This window comes from Cynoglossus semilaevis, chromosome 2, assembly GCF_000523025.1.
Source record: "Cynoglossus semilaevis isolate Cse_v1.0 chromosome 2, Cse_v1.0, whole genome shotgun sequence".
Classification (NCBI taxonomy): Eukaryota; Metazoa; Chordata; class Actinopteri; order Pleuronectiformes; family Cynoglossidae; genus Cynoglossus; species Cynoglossus semilaevis.
Window position 1 is genome coordinate 924452 of NC_024308.1, and position 21358 is coordinate 945809.

At 40.5% G+C, this 21358-nt stretch overlaps 2 protein-coding genes across 6 annotated transcripts in view; one reads left to right on the forward strand and one right to left on the reverse strand.

Annotated features, from left to right (window-relative positions):
- Window positions 1–19285, reverse strand: part of ttll7 (tubulin tyrosine ligase-like family, member 7) — a 51402-nt gene extending 32117 nt beyond the window's left edge. For 2 of the 4 annotated variants that reach the window (XM_008328745.3, XM_025065130.1), the window contains exons 1-9: window positions 18935–19284; window positions 12894–13288; window positions 12608–12739; window positions 10935–11056; window positions 8859–8926; window positions 8214–8372; window positions 5206–5422; window positions 3782–3946; window positions 2021–2179 (exon numbers count right to left, since the gene is read on the reverse strand). In XM_008328745.3, the coding sequence (XP_008326967.1) occupies window positions 2021–2179; window positions 3782–3946; window positions 5206–5422; window positions 8214–8372; window positions 8859–8926; window positions 10935–11056; window positions 12608–12739; window positions 12894–12918 (1047 nt within the window). In that variant the 5' untranslated portion in view covers window positions 12919–13288; window positions 18935–19284. Of the gene's footprint in view, window positions 1–2020; window positions 2180–3781; window positions 3947–5205; window positions 5423–8213; window positions 8373–8858; window positions 8927–10934; window positions 11057–12607; window positions 12740–12893; window positions 13289–14780; window positions 14914–18934 lie in introns of those variants that run through there. The other 2 variants (XM_025065119.1, XM_008328754.3) reach the window with 2 other exon arrangements.
- Window positions 19286–20494: 1209 nt separating this feature from the next.
- prkacba (protein kinase, cAMP-dependent, catalytic, beta a) overlaps window positions 20495–21358 on the forward strand; it is a 10367-nt gene continuing 9503 nt past the window's right edge. For both annotated transcript variants that reach the window (XM_008328780.3, XM_008328789.3), the window contains exon 1: window positions 20495–20887. In XM_008328780.3, the coding sequence (XP_008327002.1) occupies window positions 20842–20887 (46 nt within the window). In that variant the 5' untranslated portion in view covers window positions 20495–20841. The remainder of the gene's footprint in view (window positions 20888–21358) is intronic.

The window sequence follows — 21358 nt, forward strand, 5'->3', positions numbered from 1 at the left end:
TCAGCCTCCTGCTCACAGCTGAGGCAGAAATGTAAATACACAGGGATAATGTCGCTCGACAGTTTCTCTCATACGACACCAGGTGGTGGCCCAGGTCTCCACCTGACTCTGAGTTTACACAGGTCGAACTTTCATTTCCTGTCGAGCTTTTCGCCCGTCGGACAACCGACTCTGACGTTTTTTAAGGATAAAGAGGAAGACGTTGTCAGACAGCAGTCGGGGGAAAGAGCAACCAACAAGGCGCGGCAGGCGTAATGAACAGTGACACCTAGGGGGAAACCTGAGAAATGTCCGCCAATTCAAAACAAACCTGCCAGACCTCAGCTGTGTTCCCATCAACCTCAAAACTACTATTTTTTTTTACTACTGGTTAAAACTCAGACAGGTGGTTAGTAAAGTGATTTTTTTTAAAGGTGGAAATATTTTTTTTAAAAAATCAAAAAATATTGAACATGTTTTTTTAAGTTTTTAACCTGAGGCGTTGCCCTGGGCTACTAATGGGCTGTGCTGTGAGTTTAAACAGAACGAGACAGAGTCTGGTTGAAGGTATTAATAAAGTATTTTTTCAGCTTTAAAAGAACGATTTGAGAAAGGGTCTCTGTACCTATCCCCCGACTAATCAGTTGAATTTTGGAAATAAATGATCGCTGGTGTAAATGTTGCGTGAAAGAGAAGCAGGACTGTGTGTGTGTGTGTGTGTGTGTGTGTTATGGGGGGGTCGTTAATTGAAGAGAGTTATAGAGAGCTGCTCGCAGCACAGGGGGGATCATTACTACTGAAGTGGAACAACTGCATTCATGGCTGTTTGCCACGTCTCGTACACAGTTTCACTCACACAAAAGCAAATGCAGGAGCGGTGGGAAGGTGGGGACAACTCTGTTTGTCTCTTTCTACGTCCCGTTATCACACAGTATCGTTCAGAGAGTGTAATTATCCATCACTGATTCTACGGTGAAACAAACAACCAACCACCAAATGTCACTGTTTTCACTATTTTTTTTTCTTACTTTGGGGGAGACCGCAGAATTTATTTTGGGTTGGCCAGATGAAAAAAAACCAAACAATTATCCCAGAGGCATTTCCCATCCTTGACTCAATTTGTGGGAAGGGAGGTAGGAACGAAGGGGGGAGGGGGGTGTGAGGGGGGGGTTCAGCCACTTTAGGTTAAGGGATTTAGGTCACACTTTAACCGTCTGGCTGACATCAGGATGGTGAGTCAGAAAACCAGGGGTGGATTTAGAGCCTCATTTCTCCTGTGACTGACCCTGACCCTCTGACCTGCTGCTCTGACCTGTATTTATTTCACCTTTTACAGGTAAACGTCTCGATGAGAGTGAAGTGTGTCCTGACTTCTATACTTGTGCCTGGGTGTTGATACGTGGACATGTGGCTGCTGAAGTGCACACATGCATGTAATTGCACTTTGCTATTTCAGTTTTTTTTTGTTTTTGTTTTCGTACACTCCTCTCATTTAGCTCAGGCGTATGTTGAACAGCGACACACAAACACACACGAGACCGCTCGCTGTTTGGGTGCATTTCTGTTCTCCACCAACAAGAGCGTGTATACAAAATCAGTGTGTGTTTATGCTTTCTGTCAGTGTGTGGCAGAGTCTCCCTCTCTCCTGCTGATACCACGGGGCTTGAGTTTAAGCAATGTTGTCACTTTACTAACACCACGCAGCTGAGCTTCCACAGACTGCTGCTCTCTGCTTCCTGACTGGAAAAAGGCACGCACACGGTCAAAATCTGCCATAACTGACAGACCAAAAAAGGGGATTATTTTTCCACGTGTGTTCAGTTTTAAAGGTTGACCTGAATCAAGTTAATCATTCCATTGTTTTGATTGTTGTCATTTTCCCCGTTGTTCAATTCTAATTTTATCATTTTCATTTAAAAAAATATAATTAGAATTTAAAATTCTAATTTTATCATTTTCATTTAAATATAATTTGAATTTAATTTTTTTTTCTGTTATATACAAACAGATTAACATTGATGTACAGTGTCGTAACACCTACCTCCAGTAGCCAGGGTTTCAGTTTGCGATCCAGGATAATGTCAAAGCCCAGAACCTCAAAGCAGACACTGTCGCTCCCTGGTGGCTGACCAGGGCGACACATGCGGTAGGCGTGCAGCACATGCGGCTCGGCAACTATTAACGTTTTAACCACCAGCTCCTACAAGGACAAAAATAATAATGATGAGAGATAATAACACTGCGATCAACTGGTTTATTATTAAGATTTTTTTTCTTTTAATTTAATTTAGGTATTGATTTATTTTTTACAAAGAATTGGTCCTTTTACATTTTTAGATTTTGTTCATGGTAAATAATATGGATGGACCTACAGATTTGGTGTTTGAAAGCAGGTTTTTTGTTATTCAAATATAAAATATTTTTTTTAAATAATAATAATATTAATAATTATTTAATCTTTTCAAACATCACCTATTTCCACTGTCTCAGACATTGGCTGCAGTTTGTCTGTCTACGTCCTGAACCGTGGTACATGTGTTTGTCTGCCCACTTCCACTGGGTATAACACAAACACGCACACACACACAAACACACACACACTGGGCAACACTTCCCATCAAACAAGGTTCCCCCATGATGCTGCTGGACTCAGTTCACCAGTCTGTCTCAAAACGCTGGGTGAGAGACAAAATAATCTGGAACCAGCAACATTAGAGGTTTTTTTTTTTTTTTTTTTTTGAATCTGTATATTGTCTGTGCACCTCTATCAATCTACCCATCAAACGTTGTGGCCCACAGGCTGCCCATCACAAACACCTGGTCCCACTGGTTGTGCCTCCTGTCCCTGTGCTAACGGCTGGGTGTGTATTCATGCTCGTGTCCTCAGCTCAGCACTGTGACTGTGTTTGCATGTGTGTGATTTTAAATCTCTGCTCGTGTGGTTACGACTCCAACTGTAGCTCAGATTATACATTTATTTTCCATGTGAAATACAAAAATCAATGTCCTGAAAAATATCACTAAACTGAGCTTTTCTGTTGCTCATCTCAATTATCATCATTTATTTTATTTAAATGTCCTGTTTTTATCCAACCCTTAAGGATTTTCAACATTTTGCCTGATGTCTGTGACTGTGTTAAAGTATTTGGTTTGAAAAGCCAAAACCATTATTTTATATATATAAGGATTTTCACCATTTTGCCAAAACCAATATATTATTTTATATATTTTTTATATTATTTTATCACATGATTTGATAGTTATCATGTATCTGGGAACTGGTCAGATTTTGGTTTTGGGACATTTTTGGGTTATTTATTTATTTGCTAATATTGTGATAGGATAATGTAAAACAGATCAATACTAGAGGGCGTTACGTCACAAACAACTAACAGCAGGTCGAGTTCAAAAAGAAGAACAAATATCACAGCAAAAAAACAAAACAAGAAAAAACACTGATGAGAACGGAGTAATGAAATGAAGGTGTTTGGTTGAAGTGAGGACCGTGGATCTGGAACCTTCTGCCCTGCTCTTTAAACAAAGCTCTGATGTTCACTGCCTACTGTCATAACTAATTACATCAACTCGATCCTGGTTCACTTGTGTATTGTCTGCGACCCATGTGGGTTGTAAAGAAGAGCCCACCAACAGATGTGTACACGTGTTGTTTGCGTTTGTGGTGTGGCGTTATCGTACAACTCATCCTCTCTTTCGTCACAGCAACACGTCAGCCAGAACATATGTCAGCGTTCAACTGTGTTGAATGTATGTTTACGTCTGTTTGTACAGACTCCACACGTACAGAGACGTCACCCCAGAACTTGGCCACGTCGTAGTCGTTGCTGCGGAGGAACTCGGTGAACCAGCTGATCGACCTCTTGCTGCCTTTGTCAACGGTCTCGTCCCGCTCGAAGTTTTCGTTGTGTTTGTTTACAGAATAGTTAGTCAGATGCATGTAGAGCTGACTCTGTAAGGACAGAAGAGTTACTGGTCAAATACAAACGTCTGAATGCATGTGTTTGTCTGTACATCTGCTGAAAAGTGTCATATAAATAGTCATCGATGGGTTTGTTTTTTCAAACGTAGCGTTCACAGTGCTGTTTTCAGTCAGTCCCAGCAGATTCATTAGCATCTTTAGCATGTTAACCTGGAGCAACAATTCACTTTAAACTGAGGTTTGGACAATCAGAGGCAGAAAAACAGAACTCAGTGCTTGTCTATATAACCTGTCTGTATCTTTTAACCCCCATCACTCACAGACCAGGACGACACTTCCTTGCCTTTAGCCTACAAGATAATAACAGTGTGACTGCCGGCCACTCTCAGCCCTGATGGCTGTCTGAAAGCCACTCTGTGTGGGATTGAACATCCATCTCCCTGGATCACTCCATCATGTGTCACAGAACAGGTAAGACAACACCCACCTGTTCCACAGACACAGGCCACTCTGTGTGTGTGTGTGTAAAACCTCCAGATTAAACCAGGAGAGAGAAGTAAAACCTCCAGATTAAACCAGGAGAGGTTTAGGTCTAGTCTGGTTTAGTCTAAATGTGAAGGAACTTTGGGATTAGGACAGCAAAAAAAATAAACATTAAAAGTGAGCTCAGTTATATCCTCCAGTTCCCTTCAGAACAGGGTGTACATCAACAAATACATCCTCAGAACAGATCAGTGAGCGTCTCTTTATACTCTGTTATTTAATAATTACCTTTCTGGCACAATTAAAGTACTGTTTACTGTGTGATTTCACTTTTTTCTGGTAATTTCTAGCATCTTCAGAGTGTATTTGATGTTGTGTATTTGATGTTGTGTTTCTCCAGCTCTGTCGTCCTGTATGTTTGTGTGTCTGATCTGATTATGTTGATTTACATGGATCCAGTCCATACAGCCTATAGCAAATCAATGTCACGTTAATCTAGTCTTGCAAACGGTCTTTAGCCAGTCTCACACACACAGTCTCTCTCACACACACAGTCTCACACACACACACAGGGTTATTGACTGAAGAGACGTCCAGTTTTTGTATTTACTTCCAGACAAACATCACTATTGTGAACAAATGGCACACATACAGTATAGGTTTAATATTTACATCTACAAACACTGCAGTGAGTTAAACTATAGATACTTTTGTTTGGCTTAAAAACACTGTCATTAAACAGACTAATGCAACTGTATTCCTTTAAAGGTGCCTCTCCATCAACGCTCTGTTTGTTTGTCACCTACCAGGTTGGCTTCACTGGGGGCGTGGTATTTCTCTGTTCCCATACGAACCAAGCCGTCGTTGTAGAGGAAAATGCGCAGCGGGTCGCAGGAGGTGACGAGGATGTAGATGCGCAGATCAAACTTGTAGCCCTCCATCAGGAAGGGCTTGTCCAGGTACTCCTGAACGATGAAGTGCTCCTGGGCTGGCAACTTCTCACAGTTACGGATAAGCGAGATCCTGGGTAGACAGAAGCTTTATTAATCCTCAGGGGGAAATTGGGGTGTCGTCGGCAGCATAATAAAATATGGCACAGTAAAGACAAAAAGATAATTAAAAAAATGATAGATGGGAACATAGCAGGGACCACGAATATGACGGATGATGTCGGCACGCTCTTGTATATGTGCTGAAGCAAAACCCCTGCTTAAACAGAATAGCAGATTTATTGGTTTTAACATGTGCTTTTCTAATTTGCAGTCATTTGCAAATGTTCTACATCAAATACAGTATATTTGAAAAGGCTTTTCTGTAACTATAGTCTGTAATATATTAGTAAAACAAAACCTAAGTGATGACTCTGCTCTGCTTCTACCTTAAGGGAATAAATGTTCGATGTAATTGTTTACAAAAGGCACAGATGGGGTCAAAGGTCAAAGATATTTACTTCCTTTTGACATTTGTTTTGGTAAATAGTAAGTTCTTCTTGATCTTCCACTGATGGAGACTTTCTTATTTAACAAAAAAAGAGATGTAAATGAGAGCAGTTATGCCTTGGGTTGACTTTAAACAGGACAAGCTGTTCAGTTTTGTGGGGATATTAAAACATCCCCAAGAATTTCTAATCTCTTCACTGAACAGCTGGAAAATAAATGCACAAGAAAATCATTTTGCTTTGTCTGGGTGATGTTATCCAAGCATCTGGAAAATACTGTGATTTAAAAAAAAAAAAAAGAAACCCAAACAGGCAATATATCCTAATGGTACAAAGCATCACACGCTGTAGCAGAGTCTTGCAGCTGAAGGCAAGTAACTGGGAAACTCTGCTGAATCTCAAGCTGCGCTTTAATTGATCTGCTTTGGTCTCGTGTCACTTTTACTCAAGCCTTAAAGTTTGCAGAGCAGTGCTAACTGGTCACATGATTGAGTTGTGTTACCTGGTGTGTGTTGATGTGGCTGTGCCAGCATGTGTATGTGGTTGTGGGCCAGGAGTGTGGGGGTCATTTTTAAACAATCTGCCACTATGTACAGGCAACAGGACTGACCTGGAACGCCATCATTCATAGTTAGGGCCGACGTGGGTTAAATTGGCTACATGCTCTGCCTGCAGGGCCCGAGTGTTGAGGAAAGTACGTTTGAGGTATCGAGGTAGTGTGGCACTAAGCCACCAGAAGGCAAACATCGCACATTTCCTGCAGCTTCTGTGATTACAACCAGAACTCTTTTTGAAAGCGTAGGAGGAAAATGGCATAACTAAACTGGAGTCCAGCTTTTCTTCAGGGGTTTTATAAGTTTTTGTCTTTGAGTTTTCCTTATTTCAGGGCACAGAACTATGACTGGTCGTTGCTGTTGCTTTGGGCTTATCAATCACTACTCACTCTGACCCACGACACGACTACAAGACCGGGCTTCATTGGTCTGCTTATCACCACTCAACAACAAAGGAGAATAGAGGGGGAATCTGAGGAGCTGATCAATGGTGTGTGAGTCTCTTCTTACTGGGAGACAGCAGGCTGAATGATGAGGACAGGGTTAACAGTGTTAGTTAGTTGAGAAGGAGTCGCTGAGGAGAAGACGACATGATTGATGAGCCGAGGTGTCAGATAATCACAGCCCACTCTCCCCTGCCTATTTAATTTGGCACCGGAGGGGATCTCGCCTTTTTAAGCAACACACATGCTTTTATTTTGTTTCCCATATAACAGGCTGCGCTCCAGACAAACAATAACTTCATTTAGTTGGCCGACGGAAAAATAAATTACACCGAGGTAGACATAACTTAATTTCCTGCCGCGTCAGACCATGCAAGAAAAAAAAAAGAGAAAAATCTAATCATGTGAGCTGCCTGCATTTGAATGGTCGAGCTTAACTCATCATCTTTTATATTCCTAATGTACTGTAATAATTCAGCCTCTGCAGCCCTTTATTCTTTAATAAATACGAGCTTAGAGCAGCACAGAGGTATAAGTAATGTTTACATTATACCCAAAAGGACAAATTTAAAAAGAATGAGAGGAAAAGCTGGAGACCGGTGAGCTATTTGTACTTCAACACCCCCACCTATTGGTGACTGTGATAAATGTTTTCTAAAATACTCCACTCCTGGCACTTTCCCAAAGTGAGCAGTTTGAAGACATTCTCGCCTGTAGTTCAGCAAAATCAAAAATAAATGTTGGTTCTCTCTCTTCCAGTCTTCAAAAACCAACATTCAATATTAGTGCAGCTTAAAACTTAAAAACTATACATTTTTTAATTCATTTTGGTCTTTTCTCTGTAACTGCAGACCAAACCATAAACCATTGCCCTCTGGAAAGAGAAAGAAAAACCCAGTTTTTAGGAGAAAAAAAAAAAGCCCTGAAGAAAATTTAAAAGTTGGAGTGATTTGTTGAAAAATCAATACAGATCCTGTGCTGAGATCAGAGGAGCAGTCGTTCTGTCATAGACAATGTTGTCATTAATGATACAAAGTGCACACGTTTTACCAAATACAGCTATTCAGCAAAGGTCAGTGATTACTGGGACAAATATTTATTAACTCTTCTTGACTAACTCACAGAAGAGGCAAAAACGATAACAACAGATCATGAGCTATTGGTCGAGATTCTAAACAAATCTTTCAGCCTTTTGACTATATTTTTGACTGATGTTTTTGATTCACTCACAGCTACAGCTGCACTGTAACCATCAGTTTATGAAAAAGCTACTAATCTGAAAACCCTGGCCTTATTTACTAGTCCGTCTCTGTCCTCCTCCACGTCCCCTTCATCTCTCTGTCCTACGGCTGATCTGGGGGAACTCTGGTTTGACCTACCCGTGACCCATGGCTCCATTGGCAGGTTTGACGATGAAGGTCTTCTGCTTGCGTTTCCTGCGCAGCTCCTTTACATAGTTCTGGAACTGAGTGTATTCAGCAGGGAAGATCCAGGTCTTGGGTATGAAGCTGTATTCTTGAGACTGGCACTTGATCATTCTGGAGAGAGGGCAAAGACTGTAGTGACTTCTCACAGTGATCATTTGCATTTGTTTTTCATAACAAGGTTTGTTTGTTTCTTTCCAGTGAACAGAGTAGAACGTGTGCCTCCACAACACTCTCTCACGTCTCCACCGTGTTTTTGTTGTTGTTTTTATACCATTGGTGGAATGCTACGAGTTAGAGAACACACAGCTACGAGATGTTCTTCTCCAAACACAAAGAGGAGTTCTCTCAGTCATCTCCATCAGGTTTTTGTACCTGTCCAGCTCTGACCTGTTTGCCATCACATTTTTTTTGCCAAGCCTGAATGGAAACCTGGTAAAATTGTTGAGGTTTTGCAACAGGTTCTGACATAAGTCCATGAGGCAGAGAAGCAGGTTGTCAAAAAACTCTTCACAATTTGTCCAGAACCTTAGTCTTAGTCTGGTGAATTTCAAGCATAATAAAAATGCTCACACATCATGTGATGGACAGAAAACTTACTTGGACATGTTTCTTGCAAGGCAGTCTTTCCGGCAGATTTCGCCCATGCCAGGGAAATGGTTAATTCTCTGCAGAGGGACATGCAGACATAATAATGTTGTTAGGGCCATTATACTACACAGTTCTACCCCCACCCTTTCATAAAAATGAGCACATTAAAGGCAGGAACCTGAAGGGAGCCCACGACGTCCTGACATTTATGCCCAATTACGGACTCAAAACAAAAAGGTGACGTTGAGACCTTTCACAACCCTTATTTAGTTTACCATGTTTTTTTAATACATTAAGGGTTGGGGAGGAAAGGGGAGAGGGGGGGAAAAGATCAATCTCAACTCTGAGGGGCCAAGGTAATTGGTTCTGCATCGCAAGCTCCTGCAGTGACAGTTGAATGAATTGCTTTGAATGTGTAGAAGGAGGGTGGGGGGTAACGGAAAAACTCTGGACTTTCTGTATTCTCTGACCAAATGAGCCTGAACAGGGGCGTTAATTAGGCTGGTATGAACTAAAACCTGACAGCAGCTTACACCGTAATCACTTAGAAGAGGAAAAAAAAAGGAGGAAAGAATTAACAGAAGAGCGGAGCGTGAGCAAGAAACAAGAATGCAGAGTCCAAAGAAGGAATCTATGGTTATTATCCAAACGAGACAGATGTAATTAAGGTTTCAGAAGAATTGCACAATTATGCAAGTGCTGCGTGGCCTGTGAAGGGAAATCAAAAGCAATTGTTTAGGGACCTGCACGTTTCATCTAAGCGATCAGTTTATGAAACACCGTGGCGGCGCACAGTAACCAGTGAAGGCAACAGACAACAACAGACAACACATCACCCGGTCTGTGTGAAATACTGTGCCACACGGCTGGGAGTTAATCTGTTACACTATTTCCAATATTCAATCTGCTTGGCTGAACTCTCACTGCCCTATCCTAACAAGCTGCAGTCTCTGTGACTAGCATGAGATTTAATCGATCATTTGTGCCCAATCTAATCAAACAGGCACTGGGTGAGATGGATTGCTAATACTCAGAGAAGAGGGGGAGCAGCCAAGTTCACTCCGTAGGACAGGGAGGTCAAACGGAGGTGAGCTCCTGTTCAGACTAATACAGAGACCTCGCCGTAACCCTGTTTGTTTAGACCTGTCTCATCAACATCACTGGTGGCGTTTGGAACCTACTCCAACAGCCCCGGCTGTTCACAACTTGTCAGTCTGCCTGTCAGTCTTCCCATCTGTCTGTGTGTTTGCTCTGTTGTTCCTCCTGGTAAAGGCCACCACTCTCTTCTATTTGATTTTCTTTCTCTCTCCTTCTGAGGTCTGAGAAAAAGCAGATGGGCACAATCATCGTAAGTCCATCTTCTTTTATATTCTTTATTCTGTGTCACCGCCTGAGCCATGATTTATTTATTATTTTTAGATCTCATCTAATTGGCCTTTTAATAAGATGCGCAAACTCGTACATCATTAGCAACTGTTTCTAACGCTGTTCTCTAATGGCTGTTGTTTTAACCTTCACAGCCAACAGCTCTTAGGGCAGGAAGGTCACAGGGGTCAACACCCAGAGAAGTTGTGGTGTGAGGCGTCACTGGCAGCACTAACAAGGATCGAGTCGATCTGGTCAACACCTGATTCATACAAGGTACAACTCTCTAGTTCTATTCTCATAAGAAAGTAAAAAAAAGGTAAAAGAAAAAAGTATTATTTACCATGAAATGTAACTACAGCCCCTCACACACAAAAATATACAAATATATGCCATATTAACTATATATGTAATATGTGTATATATAATGTGTTTTATATATATATGTGTATATAAATACCATGTTGTAATTTTTAATATATACAGTATGTATATATTTTCTTTTATCATTTTTATCCAGATCTCAGTAAAGATTTTTGTAAACTAAACCTGCACATAATCAGCTAAGAATAGTAATCCATATATATATTGAATATAAATAAAATATATATGCCTACAGCCCCTATTCTGGTGTGAAATTAATCAGATCAAATCTCAGATTCAGATTCAGAGTCAGATTCTATGACTGACACCACTCGACACTGCGGCCTCACAGCTCACCTGATAATTCCTGAGCTCCGCGATTTTCTCGTGCTGCACGGCCGAATCATTCCAGATGAGGTTGGCGGTCTCGTCATCATCCCGGGTCTTGATGAAACTCATCTCACTGATGACTATCCGAACTACAGGAGAAAAGCACAATTAAAAGGATTCCTTTTAAGCTGATTTTTTTAAAGATATTAAAAAAAAAACACTAAATAGAAAAGCACAATTAAAAGGATTCCTTTATAGATGTTTTTTAAAAGATTATTTTTAAAAAAACACTAACAGTTACATGGATAAAAAATATCTAAAGTGACATTTATATAATTATAAATAACCCATGGCTTTGCTCATTTTCCGTTCTTGCATACATTAAGAGGGAAATGGGTCGAGAATGTTACAGATCAAACAGCTAACAGAAATATTAGCCATCAGCTGTTATGGTTGCAGCGCAGGCAGCCAATCGTGATGCTTATCTTGAAAAAGATTAATTAATTGTCTATAATAAATTCATGTCCCGACTGAAACCCCAGGTATGACAGATAGGTGGCAGGCTCATTCTGACATTAATCCAACAACTATTCATTATTCAGTGACTAATGAAAAATTCATATGCCCTAACGAAACGCAATATTAATTATTTTTTCTCGAAAGCTTGCAAGAATCTGGAGAAGCTTAATGTTGCATGATGGCACTTGAACTGGAAAAGGTTTGATTCCGATGTGACTTCATTTATCCAGGAATATCAGTGGGAACTATCCGTGTTTCACCGTCCAAAACAGGAAGCACACAGTGGTCACCGTGAACAGCTAAAAACCAATGTTATTTCACACATTATACTGCACCAAGTTCCTTAAAGAAAAAGTTGAGCAAAAAAATAAACATAACACTGCACTGTTTAACCTTTAACCTTTACCTGCATTAACAAAAACTGGACAAAAAATAGGCCGAAACAGGAGAACAGTGAAACTGAACAATCCGTTTTGTCCAAAGTGTTAATTTCCTTACAAAATAGCTTTGCCCCAGCCTCAGAATGGCCACTGAGAGGGTCTCGACACAGCAAGTCCACAGGATACTTAGCGGGACTGCTATCTGCCGACAGAATCCCGGCAGCGTCTGACTTGTGCTTTCTGTTGCTGACTCCTTAGTTTCACAGGCTGTAGTTCACCCCTGAGAGCTGTGCTGCCACACAACACACAGAGCACGGGAAGAGTGCTTACTACGGCCTTTTGTTCCTCTCCACAAACCTTCAGGCAGAGTAAAATTATCTTAATAACGATTTATGTAAAGCCTGAATGCAAAGGATTTAAATTTAAAATATTCTGTCAAGAAATCTGCTGAAGGGAATTAGATTTGAGCATTGAGACAATGCTGTAATTGGATTTACAGTGTTTCCAGTGACTGACACAGAAGTGTTTATAAAATTAAAATAGAATGAACTGTTCCACAGTCCAATCATCTGACGTGCAGGTCAATCCAAAAGACGGGTGTCGCTCCATTTTCAATATCCAGGAATTAAACCCAATCAAATAGTCAGTTTTATTCTTTGAGATTCACAGACGTCGTAAATGTCCGCCATAACACAAACTGTCTAAACGCAATTCTACCGAGTCTTCTAAAAAATAAAAAAATAAATCGTTTTGTTGTTTAATTCAGGATTTCAAATGCATGTGATTGTGAACACTCTGTACCGATCTCATATTTGGTGCCTGTGATGTTGGCGGTGATGGAGCTTTTCTTCTTTTTTGAGTGCACCTTCCTCTTCCCACTGCCCTGGTAGGAGACCACAGATGGTGCCTTCATGGGGGACGCTCGTTGATCCTCTGGAGGACGAGACAGCAGACCGTGAAACAACGAGATACAGTCACAGATCGTGGTTGAGCAGAGGAGGGGCAGTATGTGTGTGTGTGTGTGTGTATACACATATATGCAATAACGACTCCAAAAAGGTAACTATTACACCATCAACCTACTCACCACCATCGTTAGGAAGAGAGGGCATCTCAGGGGATATGGTAGGGAAGGGACAAGCCAAGCTTTCTGCCAGGCTTGGTGGGCGGAGCTCCCAGGGTATTTACTGCACCCCTCAGAGGGCTCTTTCACTCTCCCAGTAGTTAGTCTTTCTTATCTCAGGCTGTGCGGACGATGTACGTAACGATGGCCCAGTGGATCATCTGAGCATCTCCCCGTTGCCTCCCAGCAGCACGGAGAGCGGCATCGGAGTCTGAGCAGGCATGGGACTTTGAAGTGTGAAGGTTGTAGTGGAGAAGTGCGGGAGGGGGAGGAACTCTCCAGGGTCTTCACAGTACCAGCTTATTTACACACCCAAGAAGGGAGAGAGGAGGTGGACACACACAGATATATAGAAACGCCTGTGGAGGAGGAAAAAAAAGAAATGATAGATCTACTACAGCTGCAGAGCGGCGCAGGCGAGCGGCAGACTGACTGCTCACTCTGCATCAGCAGTAAAAACATGTGGACTGGTGTGTACTTTAATGTCGGACAGGAGCGAGCTGGACATGCTTTTGATGGAAAGCAGCAGCCGCAGCAGCACACGGGCCTATCACGGTCCACATCAGTCAATCTGACATTGATCACAGCGGCTCGGGGAGAAATCCATACAGCTCTGACACTGCTGTGGTGAAGTAATCTAGAGCTGTGTGATGTCTGCTGGATTGATTCGTATTCCACCAAACTATTGTGAAATATTAATGCGGTTGTCAAGTAAAAGGCTTTGCAGCATTAGTGCATAATGCTTATGCCAGCTGGTTTCCACTGAATGGCTGGGAGGTCACTTCATTCAAACAGAGGCCGCGTTTACAGTAGGTCGGTTAAAAAAATGGAGGCTCTGTCCTTTAAACAGTGTTGGAAATGAGCAGCTGTCAAAGGTCAAACCCTTCTATTGTTTGGTTCAGGTGCTGGACTGTGTCTGTCATCACTATTTTGGACATAATCAACCAATGCTGACATTTCCTGTCTCATAAACTCTTTGTTTGGCTGGAACGGCTCAGTGACTCAGTGACTAGATGGCGCTACCTCACAGCGAGATGAGCCTTTGTGGCTCTGTCCTCTGTGTGTGTGGTTTGTGTGTCCTCGTTCCGTTACCCTGGGACTCTCATGTTCAGGTGCTGTACATTACTTCTTCACAGAGACAGAGCTGCAGCCAGGTAGTCAGAGGACCACTAAATGCTCACAGGTGTGAATCTGTGGGACTCTTCCCAGTGACAGACTTCCAGGGAGTCGTGTACAAGCACCGTGGACCAACCACACATTCATTATCCTCAGAATCAACCACTGCTTATTTTTTGTTGGGGAAAATCCCAGGTATTAGGTCATTATGTAAAAGGTAGACGTACTTTGAAGCACGGTCTAATTCAAAACTGATTAAAAAAAATTACAAATATTTGTTTCCATTTTGACAAAAAGGATTGTCCTGTTGAACCTCATTAGAGTCAAACATGGTTAGCTATTATCAAAATGGTTTGTTTGAGAAAAGAAATAATACAGTAATATATAAAGCTTGTGAAAAAAACAGACCAATAGTCGTAAATTTTAAAACCCACACAGATACAGCAATGCCTTTGATATAGCGATCAACAGTGGCCTCTAGTGGTGAGAATCAGCACTATTTACCCTTGGTTTGGAGAATACATGTTCACATGAACACAACCTGACGTGATCAATATAGACTGTAAACATTTCAGTATTAGGAACCAATCCATAACATGTCTTTATCGCTCATCGATTATTCCCTGCAGGCCGATCAGTCGAGCTGTCAGAACATCGATTGTGCGGAGTAAGAGAAAGAAAGAAAGGTTTTTGTTTTTTTTACCAGCTTAGTTTCATGTTGAAAACCTGACCCACCTTTTCTGTGCTGGTCCTCTGTGTCGTCAGCTAAACTCCAGAGAATGACCAGCCGCATACGATGCAACAAAACCAATTAAACACGAACACACAAACAATCGGTCGGTACGGTCTGAAAACCGAGCGCGGCTCCCAGGTGGCTTTTGATTGCACATGTTCTGCACAACAGTGTGGTGGTTTTTAACCTAAATAATTCAGATAACGACTGCTACGGTGCTATTTTTGGGCTTTCATTAACACTGTATCCTAATTACTTTTTGTCTCCAACTTTAAAGATAGTACTTTTATTTGCATAATTTATAGCAACTGTTTCTTTTTAGAAAAAAAATAATAGGGACGCATCTAATTTGTAACACTTGATTTAGATGTATTGTACTTAGAAAACACCATCTGAAAATCAAATCATCAAAAACGCTAATTACTGATCACCAAAAAATGTTACGATTCGATTGAAGTCTCTTCCTTTTAGGATTTTATGTGTAATTACAGTAAATAGTCATCAGAGGTCGTAGTTCTACTTGCACATACTAGGCCCAATTTATATGTTTGCGACTCCAATTTTAAATTAAATAATTGTACGAATATAATCTGATAGTTAGTGGTCTTTGTCACTTCAAAAATATATTCGTAACATTTTTCCTACGTAGAGTATAAAATTGAGTATAAAATTATAAAAAACGACTTGTACACATTTTATTTGTTTTACACATCCTAAATATTACCTTCATGAATTTTCCAAAATGTTACAAAATATGAACATTTCACAGACCTAGAAAATGCATTTTGAATTTTATAAAACTATTCCAGTTTTTTTATGACTGCACGAACCCTGTTTAAAACTGTGAATGCATTTTGAATTTTATAAAACTATTAACAAACCGTTAACAAATCAGCCACTGATGTAGGGTAGCATTTTGACCAAGAGAGGGAGCCAGAGAAACGGAAAAACTGAGCGGCCTGAAAAGAGTTTTCCTGAGATCATGCATAAACACAAAGGTTTCGTTGTGTCGTCAACGTCTGTAACAGTAACAGTGACTAATATAAACGTGTTTGTTTTATACTTCCTCAGTAACAGTCTGGTGATTTCTCTACGAGCACAAATTTCCCATCTGTCTGACAAAAATACAAATAAGTTTATCAGGTATAAATTACACTAATACGAAATCTATTTTAAGAACTTTTAGTTTGCTTTATATTGCATTTACTGGAAATGCAATTTACTGGAAATGCAATATAAAGCAAACTGTGAAGTTTGGTATTTACCCTGCATTGTTGTTAAACTGACAAAGTATCTTCTATATTTAAAAAGTAAAGCGATTATCTTGAAATGCAAGTAGAGCACGTCATTTTTTTTGTTCACCATAAAATCGTAAAGATAAAAACAGACATGATGACAAAAACATGTTTAAGACGAGTGTGTATGTGATTTTGCAAGATATGAGCAAAACACCCAAAGTTCACAGTCCCAGGCCGACGCACTGGTTTCTCACCTGACCCATTTTCTGATGCAATATAAACCAGGCAGCCCAAGAACATGGCCTTATCAGACACCAGAACCTGTTGACTATGCTGACAACACTCTGTATCTCTGTCCTCTGTCCTCTCCCACAGACACAGTCACTGGGGACAGAGACACATGAACTTCATTCAAAGTAGGTCCACAGGCCTAACCTCCTTTTGATAAGAGTCTAACATCGAAATATCTGTTAGTGCCGGAAATTAACTTTGACTGGACCCTTGCAGAAGATCCTGCAAATTAGCTGCCGCTAACTAACACGATAGCATAACCCATTCTGTCATTTAACCAATTCTATTTAACCAATTTCTATAATTTATGTAATGAAATATAATTATCTTTTTAGTTTAAATTTACTCCCAACCTACTTACTCTGACATTGATCTGTTATAATAGTTTACAGACCAACCCAGAGAAACTGGATCATTTTGAATGGGACACCTGATGATCTCTCAATGTTTGTTCAAACTTATCAAATTATTATAATATTCCATTAGGGAGTGTACAGTATTTTCACTGAAATTCTATTTTTTAAATTTATTTTTATCAAAATTCTCTTCTCCCAGCCAACACTGACTGTAGTAAAGATGGCTGGTCCACAAACTTATGCATTTTAAACATTGTGGTCAAAAAGTAAAATTAAAATTAAATTTAATTCCCCAATGCATTAGAATTGTGTTCAAATTGTTGCAGACATGTCCTGTAGTTGATTTATTTTTTACTTCCTATCCCGTCTAAAGTGGCAGATGTCTGTATTGTCACAGTTATTACACAAGTCCCTTTAGTGAACAGCGATGCAGAACATCCCTGGGGGGTTTCTGTTTTATGGTCTCACTGTTTTACATGACACTGCAGCCTGAAAGCTGTCATCAACCAGAGGGTCAACACAGATGCTTGGGGAAACACCACTTAGCTTTGTGAGCAGCAGCAGCAGCAGCAGCAGCAGCAGCAGCAGCAGCAGACACAGTATGAGCTTTATCCTGACCGTCCTATGACGGCAGTGCCTGGACCTTAGGGCATGTATGACCACTCATAAGGGCAGAGTCCCTGACTAATATTGTGGATATGCCGTACTGTCGTACCTCACTTGACAGAATGACCCCGACTAACAAAGCAAATATAAACAATATCATCTTGCGGCAAAGAATGGAGCTTTGGAGCACAATGACGTTTCTGTCCTATTCATATTTTTACTAAATAAACTTCTAGGCCTCACTGCAACAGCCAGTTGTACTCGCAGTAAAGATAGGAGCTGACCTCACTGACTGCTCCCCTAGGAATGTATTTTGGTTTATATGTGCCGGAGGAACTAAAATTAGCACTTAGCAGTGATTCAAGACTGGCTAGGTGAGAAGTACTGCCTCCCAGAAAGTACAAATCTCTAAATATGCAGCTAAAATATTTCGATTCAAAATATAACAAGACCGGGATAAATTCTGATCATCATTTATTTTATTCCATGTGCACTGAATGAACATGTTTGTGTTTAAAAACACGCTGTAACTAAAAAAAGCTAAAGATAAAACATAAACATATAAACAGTCATGGCTGAAGACTTATATAGAATTAAAAATCTAAATCAATATTCTATTGTATATGACATACAACCTGTGTCTACTCAGAACTCTACAAATAAATATGGGCGCCAGTGGACACTGACATTACAGTAACATGACAAAATGTTTTAAAATACCATACCATCACTGTGAGTAAAATTAACAGAACAAGGATGGATTTTTTTTTTCAATTAATTTGTACAAAAATCCTTTATTACAGTCAGTTGTCAGATGTTGCATCATATCGGACTTTAAGCAGTGTTTGAGTAATGCTGAGTTTTGACCATCTCTCTATTAAAAGCACTGTTGTTTTACCTCTTTAACAGATTGAAGAACAAATGAAAGACTTGGTGATTTGTTAAAGCCTTTGGTCCCAGTTTATTCCTCACCCTGTTTGTTATTGCTAAGTAATCTGTCAGCTCTGACTGAAATAGTTTTCGTCAGTGAGCTGTGGAAAGACAGTGACACAATGGACTAAAAAAAGTCAACTATGTCATCAAAAAGACGCGTGCTTAAAAAAGCCTGGTCACCAGTTTGTGTGGTATCTCCCAGATCCCTGTAGGGACTGTAGGCCATCCCTCCAACAGTCTTCTTCTTCAGGTTGTCTTTATTTTGTTTTTAAATTGAAATTGAAATTGACTGATTTATTCACATTGAAAGAATACAATGAAACCTTTGTGATGTCACGTCATGAGCGCGACGTTTCCCCGTGAGCGCCTTGTTATGCTGTGGTTTAGTGTTTAGCAGCTGTAGCTAAGATTTGGTCGCTAACACTTAGCTCCAGTGCAGGTGGATGAATTAAACACAATCCGGTCTCAGTGCTTCTCGCTTCACTTACTACAACCACAGCCAGTCTGACGACCTTGTGGTGCACAGCCAGTCTGACGACGTTGTGGTGAAAAAAAAAACAAAAAAACATTGTGCTCCACATGTGAGCTGCTCATTTTGGCAGCATTATCATAGATTAAAAACACAAACTATAACATACAGAAGAAGTCAGAAGTGTAATGACCCTGTGTCTCTGTACAGTTAGCTTAGCCGTGCTACAGAGCAGAGGATGGGGCAGCCTGGTCGAGCCTTACCTAATTATTCCAGGCAGTAGCGGTGGTGCAGCGGCTCCTGGGTTGGTCTCCTCCAAAACCACATAAGCAGTGGGTTCGCTGTTCGAAAACTCATTCCTGCCTACAATGCAGCGGTGTTCACGGCGTTACTACGCCAAAGTGATAGCCATAAAAACACAGTATGTTGTTGTAGTCCTCTGGTGAGCTGCGAGTGCTGTGGCCAGTTCATGGGTCAAACCATTCCTCCTGTAGAACAGGGGGAGCCAGAAAACTGATGAAGTTTGCATTTTCAGACATGGAACAACAACTGGACGTGTGTTGCTCCAACGAAAAATGGAGATTTTGAGTTTGAGAGTGTTTTTTTTCTCAATGACATAAAGTCTATATATATATATATTATATGAATGTTTTGCTCTGAGTGATATCTCCACAGCCCTATGTCATAGTTAAACCCAGGCTCCTCTCTGTTCGTTGATACGTGCTGCCTAGCAACTGTGTCGCTGACCGTGGTCCTTAAACTCGAACCCTGTTGTTGTTGGCGTGTGCGACCCACACAGAGGTCATCAGTGTTGGCTGAAGAAATAAATAAGAAAAACAATGTGAGTTTACTAAGTACTTGGTTTAAGAAGTTATTAGTTTCATTAGTCTTTTATTGCTGTATAACATATAATAGTCTAATTCTGTTGGGAAGGAATATCATATTGTTTCCTCTCCTAATAACCAGTTAAAATCTCAGCATCTTCATTTCGACCTCAGAGCATCTGTTTCTAAACCATACATCCCAGCAGCTCTCACTACTGTCTTATAAACCTGACTTTTTGATGTTTTCTGCTTTTTTTTCTGTCACAAATCACCCCTACTTGGAGCCTGTTGTATATCCTCAAAATGTGTTTATTTATATATTATTACATTAGTTTGTAATTTATGTATTTATTCTAACAATTCATACTGACCGTTTTTCCTGGTCCCATGTTTATTCAGTCAGTAATTATCATGTGTTTGTCATTTTGACAACACTACATTAACAGAAAAATACAGAATGTTTACTGTATGTGATGCATATACTGCTGTTTTTCCTAAGTTATTGGGCAACATGTTATTATTTTCCTCCAGGTACAAAAATACACATAAGAATATATTTTTGAAAAAAACTGCTGATTTTGTCCATTTAGTTAATTACAGTACTGTGGCCCAAATGCATGGAGTTGCATGATCATATATCTTTAATAAATACATGTATCAGTTTAATGATAATAACAGTATTAATATTGTTTATATCGTAGAAGTAAACTCACATGTAGTCGTAGTAGTACTTGTAGTATAAGTAGTAAATTCTCTATCTAATTAATCACAATACAAATTTTCAAAGGGGTGATTTTGACTTGTTAAAAAAACTGTTTTTGTTTGTTTGGGATTTTTCTTTTTATTATTTATTATTTATTTTATTTTTATTTTTCTTTTTTTTTTTTTTTGTCAAATTGCAGCGATGGCGGTGAAATAATCCTGCGTGATGTGCGTAAACTTAATCTGCCCGGTCGTGACGTGAAGGCAGCACCGTGCGTCATTGTACGGATATTTTGTTCTGTCGTGAACGCAGCACCAATTACATCAGCAGCAGCAGCAGCAGCAGCAGCAGGCAGAGGTGAAAAGCCTGGATCATGTTTTCATTCCAGCGGAGGCGCACTTGAACCGACAAGGACGTTGTAAATACAGAGTAAGGAGGCGGCGAGCGGAGCACAACGAGGACTCGTCCAGAACCAGACTATTAATGTTGTTCTTAGCCGAAGAGCTGGCGCCTGCAGATATCTGTTAGCTCGCTAACGGAGTAGCTCGGTATCCTGCCGCCGCCACCATCCTCACCATCACCACCATCACCACCATCACCATCACCGCCTGTAGCCAGCTGTGCATCCCCCTGTCTTCCTACCATGGGAAACGCAGCTACTAACAAGAAAGGCAACGAGCAGGAAAGCGGTGAGTTGGAAACACTGGCCTTTTCAGACATCTAACATTAGCCCCTGGTTTGTCCCAGAGTCAGAGCAGCTTCCAGCAGTTGTTGTTGTCCTAACAGTCGGCTGAGTAATATGCGCTGCGGAGAAGAACCATCTTTGGTAGAGAGCAGTTTAAAGGTCTGTTAGCAGTGTCTACTGGAGATTTATATCTTACAAACACTGCCATATTGGACACGAATCTGGAGCAAGATGTCCACATGAATCAACACATATATTCTTAAAGTGGTAAATCGAAAGGAATAAGAGAATTTATTGAAGTGTTTATTTAAATAAAATAAAAATAAAAAAGCTGCCCAAAGCCAGACAGCATCAGCAAACATTGCTGTCTCTCTACTCGAGCTGCAGCGCCAGGCCTGGTGATGGTTGGAGATAAGCTTACAGGGAAAGATGCTAGTTGTGTGTGAAGGCAGACCAGCAGCTCAGAGAGTGAGTG